Source organism: Rhododendron vialii, chromosome 7a, assembly GCF_030253575.1.
Source record: "Rhododendron vialii isolate Sample 1 chromosome 7a, ASM3025357v1".
Classification (NCBI taxonomy): domain Eukaryota; kingdom Viridiplantae; phylum Streptophyta; class Magnoliopsida; order Ericales; family Ericaceae; genus Rhododendron; species Rhododendron vialii.
This window is the reverse complement of record NC_080563.1, coordinates 35,129,717-35,140,490: the sequence shown is the minus strand read 5'-3', so window position 1 is coordinate 35,140,490 and position 10,774 is coordinate 35,129,717. Positions and strand designations below refer to the sequence as shown.

The 10,774-nt window shown below is 37.3% G+C and overlaps 1 protein-coding gene across 5 annotated transcripts; it reads left to right on the top strand.

Annotated features, from left to right (window-relative positions):
• The first annotated feature begins 1,075 nt into the window (after window positions 1–1,075).
• LOC131333548 (transcription factor TGA3-like) lies at window positions 1,076–10,088 on the top strand. 5 transcript variants are annotated; one of them, XM_058368120.1, is made up of 10 exons: window positions 1,112–1,265; window positions 2,815–3,005; window positions 3,108–3,179; window positions 3,272–3,331; window positions 3,427–3,504; window positions 3,592–3,655; window positions 5,822–6,093; window positions 7,104–7,331; window positions 9,554–9,767; window positions 9,814–10,088. In XM_058368120.1, exons 2-9 carry the CDS (start codon window positions 2,844–2,846, stop codon window positions 9,719–9,721), a joined length of 1,104 nt encoding a protein of 367 aa, XP_058224103.1. In that variant the 5' UTR covers window positions 1,112–1,265; window positions 2,815–2,843; the 3' UTR covers window positions 9,722–9,767; window positions 9,814–10,088. The 5 variants fall into 5 exon arrangements, with proteins under 5 accessions (XP_058224101.1, XP_058224106.1, XP_058224103.1 ...); XM_058368118.1 differs by having other exon boundaries at window positions 1,076–1,281; window positions 2,832–3,005; window positions 9,554–10,088; XM_058368123.1 differs by having other exon boundaries at window positions 1,102–1,281; window positions 2,832–3,005; window positions 5,822–6,039; window positions 9,554–10,088.
• Window positions 10,089–10,774: the final 686 nt, after the last annotated feature.

The following is a 10,774-nucleotide window of genomic DNA, read 5'->3' as shown; positions in this document are numbered from 1 at the left end:
GTAAAAGATGTGAAGAAGTGTTATTGAACTATAAGATCGTTGGCGGGGGTGGGGATTTGAAAGTCACTTTCGTTAGGCTATTGGAACTTTAATGTATTTTGTGGCGAGGTAAAATAGAATTTGACATTTTCAGTGGCATTTTGGTTAGGAAGGCTGGAGATGTTCTAACCACCTTATCAACGCTCCTTCTCCTCTCCTTCTTTTAATAATTCACATGTTTGGGCCAGCTGTGCACCTCGACTATCCTAGGTACAATTTCACTGTCCACTTGCGATGAGCTCAATAAAAGCTAAAGCAAAACTCTGTATAAACTGACCCCTAAGAAATTGATAGCATCTAGAGGTTTCAGACTTTATGGTCTGTTTGATTAGCAAGAAGATTATAATGAAAAATAAAAATGAGAGAAAATGAAGTAAAAGAAAAGACTTGCATCCGTTTGATTAGGATATGAAAATTTTTGCAAGAAAATAAGAAAGTCAAAGTAAATATTTTTTACTCACAACAAAATAAATTGTCTACACTTTTTGTGAGTAAAAAAATAAAGCAAGCTCTTCAGCTTTAGAATATTGTACGGAAAATTTGCTTTCTACCATTTTCTAGGACAATCTTACCGGTGAACACAAACAAATATAATTTTCACCTTTTTTCACCTTCTACCATTATCTCGCTGATCAAATATAGCCGAGAGGGAGCAAACCTTCCTACTACTACGCATGTATTGACAACAATTATGCCCGCTCGGTCGCTCCTCCTTGGTTCTAGCTTTAGAGTGCTTAACCCCACGTCTCCGGCGACCATTCACGGCAGCCGCCGCCGCGGCATCGGGTGGTGCAGTTTAAATGCCGTGTAGGTAACTAGGTAAAGGGACGTCGTATGAGCTGTTGCGCATTTACAGAGTTAAATACTCCCATAATGAAGATAGTTATCTTTATCATAATCATATTATTGCCGATCAAAAAAGTTAAATATATAAGTATAGTAGTATATTTTTTGGTATAGAAAAACAACATCAAAGCTGAACTGTTGACTTTAGCTTTCCCAAAAGCAGAGACCTCTGCTCCCTTATTTATAGAACCAATCATTCTTGTTCCTTCCTGTTTTTGCTTCCCTCCATTGGTTTTCTATTCTCCTCTTTAAAGGGATTCTTATGGTTTGGAATCTCTTCTGGACTGATATACTGTTATGGGTCTCAAATCAATGGTACAGTGTTGAAGATTTTTCTGATTGCTAATGGAGTACTAAACGGATTGCAGCTTTTTGGTTTCCTAATCAAATGATTAGGTCAGTCTCCTGATTCATTATTCCCTGTATCATATCTCTTCATTCCCTCTCTCCCTCTTCGTACAGACTTTTTTTTCCCAATTTTTTGTTTTGTTTTCGCTATTGGGTCACCAAGTTCTTCCTTTATTTGTGTTCTTCGTACTTTTTTCCCTTTCTGCAGCGATTGAATTTCTGATACATATTTTGGTTTGTGCGTAGAGATTGGCTTATTCACAGAAGAGCCATGCCGTGAATAAGCCAAACGATCTCAGCCGTCCATTTCGTCATTGATAGTTTGGATTTTAGTGAAACTTTTCCGGATTAACTTTTTTTCGAAAAAGTTTCATTAACATCCGAACCGTCGCGATTGGCTCCGTGAACACTTTTTTCACGCAAATGCTCTGTGAAAAAGTCTTCCCTTTGTGCATACATATTCATGCCTTTCAGCTCAATAATGAACCCCAAATTTCTTTGTCCACAGTGGAGTTGTTGGTGACTAAAGTGGGTTTTAAGCCGCTAATCAAATAGTAGTAGTAGTAGTAGTAGTTAGCCTATTACTTTTGACCTGTAATCCATACGTATAATCTTTACCACCTCCACAACGGCATAACCACCACTCTCTTGTCAGGACCTTCTCTGTTTTTGTTTTTCTAGTTTAGTTTTGCTTTGTTTTGATCAGCTCCAAATTGGTACTCATCCTGGTACGCATATGTGTGTATGCATGTCGTGTTTGGGTTAGGGTAAGCCTGATTCGGTTTTGGCTTGCCACTCTGGTGACTACGACGGGGTTCAACCTAGTGTTTACGGGTATTATGGTAATTGGTGATGTAAACCATGGGATATATATTTCCGCTATATGCAACAGCCGATGTATTTTGCACTCTCTTCATTCAATACACGGTGGAAAACTAGTGTGGGCAATGGATGTACCCAATTAGCTGATTGGCGAACCACGTAAATCGTTTTCTCGTGCGTTCGTTGTTTCTTGCTTGATTATTTATTGCGATTTTGTGTGTGTCCTAGTTTGGGTTTACTCCACATGTAGATATGTTTGCATGTAGTATGTATGGTATCGGTACAGGCATATGTTAGCTTGGTGGCTTGGGTAGTTGATTTTTGCTAGCTATCTGTCAACAATATACCTTGTTCCAAATTTGTACAGACCATCAAGGATTTACCTCCCCAGTCTCCTAACTTATCATTGTGTTTTTGGCATCTCTGAATCTAGTAAAGAAAGTAGCTCTTTTTACCTTTTCCCTTCGTTTTTGTTCTTTTTAGTTCTGACAAAAGTGCAGCCCAATACTACCATGGCAAATAAAAGTAGGTTCATAAATGTGAATTTTGCCCGGAATACTGTCATTTTGTCCAGCGCTGAGTGTCTGAGTATTTAAGCTGCACAGAAATGTCATTACGAAGCCAATTGCCTGTGAACTTCGATTGGGGATTCTATTATCTTGTCTTGCTTTATTTCTTATTTTCTTCTTTTTTGGTGATGGGTTTTTGAGATACATGAAATTATATCATTTGTGTGATGCTGCAACTGAGTTATTTTACTTTTGCCATGTTGTCAGTGAATAGAAAGTATGAGCTCTAGATCAACTCAATTTGCTAATCCAGGAAGCATGGCTATATATGAGCCTATCCACCATGTTGGCATGTGGGAGAGCACATTTAATCGCGAGAATATCCCAAACACGACAGTTGTTTGTATAAATGCACAAGTTGATGCAAAACTAGACAACAAGGTGAAAACGCACAAAAGTCAGAATATACGTCTTGTTGGATTCAGAGTCATTTTTCGCCTCGTGGGTATCCCCTAACTGATTTTCCTGATTTGAATACTTCAGTCAGAATATACGTCTTATGACTCAGTAGGCCCTTCGGGAAACAATCAAGAAACCAACAAAATGTCCGAGAAGGTACTCCTTCACCTTTATCTCTACTTTCTCCTTGTGTCAACTCAGCGTTGCTATATCTTGGGAGTTAGAATTAGTCAGGTCTGTTTGTATAGGTACAACGACGTCTAGCACAGAATCGTGAAGCTGCCCGTAAAAGCCGTTTGCGAAAGAAGGTACCGAGAAATGCATAGTCACAAGTTCATGGCATGGAAGTCCTTTAGGTTTATGACATTTAACATATTCAGTTCTGTTGTTATGTCTTTTACAGGCCTATGTTCAGCAATTGGAAACATATCGTTTGAAGTTAACGCAGTTGGAGCAGGAACTTGCTAGCGTTAGACAGCAGGTGAGTGGTAGACTATTTATGCCTTTTCTTGTTGACAAAGCATTATCATTTAGTTGTCTAATTGATCAGTGGAATACTTATTCGCAGGGTGTGTATATCGGGGGAGCACTAAACACTGGTCATGTAGGATTGTCTGGACCTGTAAACTCAGGTTCTCTCTCTCTCTCTGTCTCTCTCTCTCTGTGTGCATAAACTCAGGTTCTTATTTTGAATATTATTCATAATTATTCGTGTGTAGCTACTTATAATCTTAATAATTTAGGTTTGATTTGATAAGAAATCGGTTATTTTACATTTTCATTTCTCAATTTCTTCCATAAATAGAAAATAAGCACGTGACAGTTGAAGTGGTTTAAAGAAAAAAAAACAAAATGATTGGTACAAAAACTTTATGATATAATAAGTATACGTTCCGACAAAAAATATATCTACTAAGTACTAAAAGGCCTCCCCGGGGTCAAAATCTTGGCTCTACCACTGGTACCTGTTGTTTGTATCTTATTTATCTTCTCACCTCCAAGATGGTATGATGCTCTACTAGTGGACTTCATGACAATAGTAAAATCATTTACCTTCGGATAGTGCACCTTCCTTTTGTACTTCAACCGAATGCGTGCAATAAGCAACCCAGGTATCAACAATAGGATACACAGAGCCACGAAGTGCCGACTCATACCCAAAGTCAACACTCTAAGGATAACCAAGACGTTCCTTATGCTCTGCGTGCTTTTTCCAATCTAAGTGACACAGAGGAATACATTTTCTGTATTTTGATGAAAATATTATCCTGTGCAAGTAACATAAATTAGGTTAACCTTCAGCGGAAAACAATAGCATTATACACACAAGCATGAAAATCAAATTGCATGCCTCTCTCCCAACTTCGACGATCAAATCATTACACACTTCAATATCTGTAGCATTGCTTCTGACCATGCTCCATAAGTCTTCTTCTCTAGCATTGAGCGCTACTAAAAAAAATTTAACTAAGGAAGAATGAAAATTTCGTAAGCAACTTTATTGTACATTCCAATAAAGTTGGAATAACTACAAGACAAAAGTTTGAATTATACTTTGGCAATAAACCCGAGAGATGGTAAGAAAACCAGTAAAATAATTCATGTGATACCTTCCCGTACCCTTACACCCCTCAATCCAGGCCCCATGAATTTTTTACCACATAATAATCACGCTCATCCTCTGTTTCATAGCCCACAATCAGTAAAGCATACTTCATGCTTTACTGATTGTAGGCTATGGAATAGATGATGGGCGTGATTATTATGCGGTAAAGAATTCATGGGGCTCGGATCGGGGGTGGAAGGGTACAGGAAGGTATCACATGAATTATTTTAAGGGGTTTTCTTACCCTTATATCTTTCAGGTTTATTGCCAAGGTATAATTCAAATTTTTGTCTAATGATTATTCCAACTTTATTAGAATGTATGATACAAGCTGCTTATGAAATTTATAATCTTCCTTGGTTAAAATATTTTAGTAGCATTCAATGCTAGAGAAGAAGACTTACGGAGCATGGTTAGAAGCAATCCTATGAATATTGAAATGTGGAATGATTTGATTGTCGAGGCTGGGGGAGAGGCATGTAATTTGATTTGCATGGTTGGTTGTATACTGCTGTTATTTTCCGCTGAAGGTTAACCTAATCTTTGTTCCTTGTGCAGGATAATATTTTTAAAATATAGAAAGTGCATGAAGCATTTCTAGAAGTCTTTCCTCTGTCACTTATATTGGAAAAAGTACGCAGAGCATGAGGAACATCTTGGTTATTCTCATAGTGTCAACTTTGTGTATGAGAAAGCGCTTCGCGGCTCTGCGTATCCTATTGTTGATATTTGGGTTGATTATTGGGTTTAATTGAGCGGGTTGTTGATCGCTTTTCTTTATTTCTGGTTCAAAGATAAAATGAATAGGTTGATTTCTTTTTGAAGGATATGTGAGCTGATCTTTTGTATTGAAATTCACACCATACCAACCACATTCAATGGTTTGTGCTTTGGCTATCAATTACCAACCTACCACAGATCTCTCAGACTATCAGTACCAATAATCACTTTAAACACATGCTTGCAATCTGGATTTTAAATTTGGTACAAATAATTTGGTGTGGCTCAAAACAGAACCAATATACTTTACTGGGTCACCCTTTTTAAGTACCACAATTTACTAATGGGTTCTTATGCTTTAGTTATCAAATGCACTCTCATAGTTCTTCTCTTGTTTTCTGGTGAGACATTTTGTGCCCACATCTTTTTCACTTAAATTTTTATTTACATAGTCCTGAATGTGGATCTACAGCTGTTACTTCATTTGAGATGGAGTATGGACACTGGATTGAAGAGCAACAAAAGCACAATTGTGAACTAAGAAAGGTATTGCAAGGTCATATAAGCGACGTAGAGCTCCGTATACTTGTGGACTCTGTTTTGAGTCATTACTGCGATCTCTTCCGCATGAAAGCAGATGCTGCAAAGGCTGATGTCTTCTATGTGATGTCTGGCATATGGAGAACATCAGTTGAGCGCTTTTTCCTTTGGCTCGGAGGATTCCGCCCATCGGAACTTCTAAATGTAATGCTTAGTTCCTTTAACTCAGTTATCGAAAATTGGAGGTCACCCATCTGATAGTTTTTGCATATCATGTTCATGGTCGTCTATGTTTCCATTTATCATTTGTGAGAAAAGTTTACACAGAAAACCACCACACTAAAAAATGCACACCACACTCTCATGGGTTTGTGCAGGGACGGAACTAGGAGAAGACAATTGGAGGCCCTGGTGCCCTGTTAAATCACCATTGTCCTAAATTCTTAAACTGTAAGGAAAAGGGCCCAACAGTATTTATGGAGCCTCACTTGCATCCCCTGTTTTCACTTAGAGATGCAAACGTGCATACATAGAGTGAAACATGATGCAAAGAGGAGAATTATGATGCAAACACAAGTACAAATGCAAATGGAGAGATTTAACTCAAGATCTCCCAAAGCCAAGGTTTTGTTTAGCATGTTTAGTCACCAATTATCCCAGAAACGTAAGTTGCTAGGAAATGTGCCAAGCAAAATGTATATCATGTTGTTCAACACATTGCTCCTTGGAGAGAGAACCATTTTGTGATGCACAATTTTAAAATGATCAAATTTTCATTCTCTCCCCTTAATGGTCCCCCGACTCACCAAAAACCAAAGGTCTGATGCATTTTAGGTATTTTTATTTGTTTTTTGTGCAAGTGCATAGCATCTTTATTCTTAATTTGGTTTTGTTTGTGAACTCCCAGTTTTCATGTTAAATTCAATTAGTTTTAGCTGATAACTTTATGTATCTTCTTTCTCTATCAGAAGTTTCAATATAGCACTGTCTTCCCTCATCCCCTATGTATTGGCCTGTTTGCCCACTCCTGGGTGTGGAGCCTCAAATTGTGGAGTCTGTGGGATACACACCTGTGTGAATACTCTGCATAGTTAGAAGTGCTGATTATTTATCTGAAAGATGAACATCGTTGTTGTTTTCACAAGTATGATAAAAACAAATAAATCAGACTCCTATTATGAATGGTGTAATTACTGTTGAGATACTTGTTACAGGTTTTAATGCCTCAACTTGAGAACTTGACCGATCCACAAGTTGTGGCTGTTGGTAACCTGCGACTATCATCTCAGCAAGCTGAAGAAGCTCTCTCACAGGGAATAGATAGACTTCAGCAGACATTGGCCCAGGGCATTTCAGCTGATTTCACTGATGTGGGAAATCATGGTATTCAGATGATTTCTGTAATGGAGAAGTTGGATGCATTGGAGAACTTTGTGAACCAGGTAATTTTCTCAGTTCTCACTGTCAAGTGATTTTCCCCACATAACTGACACTATTCCTTCATCGTAATTGTGTTTAATTTGTGGTATTAATTGGAAGGAAATAAGTGGAATCGACAACTTCTTAAGTATTTTTGTTTGTTGTTGTTTTGAGATAGTTGTGGGTATCATTATCATGATTGAGAAGGTTTTTAATATATCGTTTCATGGAAGAGGAAATCAATTTAAATGCATTTTGTCTGTATTTGAATTACGGATTCCATGGTGGAAAACGATAAGGGAAAGGAAAACCTTATATATATATATAATGGTCCAGATTTAATCTTTTTCCTTTCCCCCCACGAATTCTTCCCTAATAAATCCTATATCCAAATACAGCCTTAAGGGATCCCTCTCTTGAGCATCTGTAAGCCTTCTCTATCAATTTTCTCATTCATGTTTGGGAGAAAATGGGAATTGAATGTCATCATTTGAACCCTCATCCTGAGATTGCACGTTCGAATAAGAGAGCAGCCACTTTGTGGTGTTAAAGGTACAATACGCATTAGGCGTACCGTTCCTTGCAACATTCGTTTTTGAGACCAGAATTGGTAACGTCCAATTTGTAGTTATCCCCTACTATACGATACCATCAATTGGTAAGAAAGATTAGGGGATCCAAGTTATTGGCTTTCACTGTAAAAGTTGGTTTCCACTCATGCTAGGCTCTGCTTAACTGTGTAAAATATTAGTTTTAGGAAACACATCTAAGCTTTTGCTGCATCTTTTCCGAGGGACTCGCAATAGTGGAAGGTGCCTTTGGCCCTTCATACAACAACGTGGAAAAAGTGATTCTAGTACCAGAAGCTAATAGCTGGAATTGGCCCAAAATTTGGGTTTAACATTTTCTGCGCTTGCTTAGGAAACAGGATCTTGGTGAAAAGTGCTCAATTCTTGCTTTGTGTTGCTTTGAGGAGGAGCAATGGCATTTGCAAAGCTATATAATATAGTTCCTCCTTGTAACGATTAACAGGCTCCTTGCTGTCTGTTTTAGTAATCACAAAACATATTTCTAGAAATAAAAAACGTTTATAGTGATCTCTCCTTGTGCCGATTAATACATAGTATTTATCGGATGGTAGTTTAAGTTCCAGATAGGCTGATTAAAAAGGATGAATGAATTATACTTCGCAGCACCGTATTCTATGGTAAAAAGTGACCATGGTGACCCCCTAATTTCAAAACTGCAAAATTGCTCCAAATCCACAAACTAACCAAAAGTCTACACTCCTACTTACAAGAAGCAATTACAGGTTACAAAACCGAAATAAGCTAAGGACATAGTACAAAAAGGAATAAGCTATTCTCTCTACTAGAATTTGAAGTTGATGTGTATAGATCAATACATTTGTTACCTTGCTAATTACAACGTTTTTTTTTTTTTGGCGAAGTGGCTAATTACAAGTGGGCCGTAATTTGGTTGGTGCTTCCTTTCATAGATCTTGTGAATCATACTTTTGCGTAATGGGTTAAAGCTCAGTTTTGATGTGGTGGCCCTGAAGTCGGCAACTTACTTCATTGTTCAAAGGGGTTCAAATTTTCTATAGGCTTGGGACTTGCAGTAATACTTCCAATGTGTATTGATTTATAGCGACAATGCGTGTTGATTTATCCATTGAGTAATTATTGTATGAAAATAAGCTTCCCATAGAACTATTTATCTTTCGTTAATGAAGTTCTTGTCTTTTCTAGGTTGAGAAAACTTCATGTAGAACTTGTACGCATTTATATTTATGCCCAACACAATGTTTTCAAATGCAGGGGATAACTCTAAAGGCACTTATTTCGTTACTTTTGATGCCAAAACTAATTGCAGTTTGAGATTTAGCAAATAGGTTTTCTTCAAAAGTAAAAATATACTTGGAGCAATGGATCTTTGAAGTCGTTCTTGGCTATGATAATGCACTAAAATTAGATATTGAATTCTGTTTGACGCGGATCAAAAAAAAATTCTGTTTGACATTGTCATTGCATAGTTTCTAATGCTATTTGGTAACATTTTGATCACATCCACTGAGTAGTTTTAGGATACGTCTCGTCAAAGTAAAATCCCTTCTGATTGTACTTCACGTGCGAAGCACGTGCACACTTGCTAGTTTTACAATATGTCTGAGATATTGCAATTATAGTGTTAATAACCGTATGTATTAATTGTTGAATTCTTGTTTCCTTTCTTTATCCAACAGGCCGATCACCTTCGCCAACAAACTCTGCAGCAAATGTCTCGCATCTTAACAATCCGCCAAGCAGCTCGAGGCTTGCTTGCCTTGGGAGAGTACTTTCACCGACTTCGCGCTCTTAGCTCACTTTGGGCTGCTCGTCCCCGTGAACAACCTCCTGCCTACAATTTTTAGGATCTCATCGTTAGCATCATCGGATTTGCAGAGTATATATATATATATATATATATATATATATATATATATATATATATATATATATATATTCGTAGTTGTATCTTACGTTCATGTATTGCAGACTTACATTATAATCTGTTTATATGTGTAAGGTAGCTTCTCAAGTTTGTAGATGTGAATCATAATAGTGTTTCCATGTATGTAGGTAGAGGAGATCAAATTGAAGTTTTATATGGAATTCCCCTGTTGTAAAATGAAGTGTATTGAAGGGATCGGTAACACTTCATGTAGAATTCAGGCTTCAGATATAGTGGATTATGGATATATGCTATTTCTCGTGTAATGTTGAGATAATACTTGGTTTTGTTTGCTGTTTTTTCACTAAATACTCAGATTTGCTTGTTATGATGTGTTTCTTGAATGTTTTAAGTTTTTAGATGGTCGCGAAGAAGACAATATTCTGACAAAAGAAAAAAAAAAAAAAAAAGACCCAAGAATTTCAATTTTCAACAATACGATGATGGTTCGTTTGTTAGACCAGATATGAGCATCGTATTGGATTATATATCTAAGGAGACTTAGAAAGTGCTCTCTCTCTCTCTCTCTCTCTCTCTCTCTCTCTCTCTCTCTCTCTCTCTCCTTTGTTTATGTATTGTCAGACTTACATTTAAATCTGTAAATATTTGTAAAGTAGCTTCTCAAGTTTGCAGATGTGAATCATAGTGTTTCTGTATGTAGGTAGAGGAGATCAAATTGAAGTTTTATATTGAATTCCCCTGTTGTAAAATGAATTGTGTTGAAGGGATGGAGAACACTTCATGTGGAATTCAGGCTTCAGAATTAGTGGATTATGGATATATGAGATTTCTCACATAATGTGTGAGATAATACTGACTTTCGTCGAGGGGAAAAAGCGAATGTCTTCTGTCACATAGTAAACTAAATAGTGTGGATTATGTATCTAAGGAGACTTGGGAGAGAGAGAGAGAGAGAGAGAGAGAGAGAGAGAGACTCTCTCTGCGCACGTGCTTTCGTAAGACTGAAGCCATC

What these genes read in the sequence shown, in the direction of transcription:
- LOC131333548 (XM_058368118.1), top strand. Translation starts at nt 2,844, where the DNA reads ATGAGCTCTAGATCAACTCAATTTGCTAATCCAGGAAGCATGGCTATA. An exon ending in ATGCAAAACTAGACAACAAG is followed by an intron (nt 3,006 to 3,107) that starts GTGAAAACGCAC and finishes TGAATACTTCAG; the next exon opens with TCAGAATATACGTCTTATGA. An exon ending in TGGAGAACTTTGTGAACCAG is followed by an intron (nt 7,332 to 9,553) that starts GTAATTTTCTCA and finishes TTTATCCAACAG; the next exon opens with GCCGATCACCTTCGCCAACA.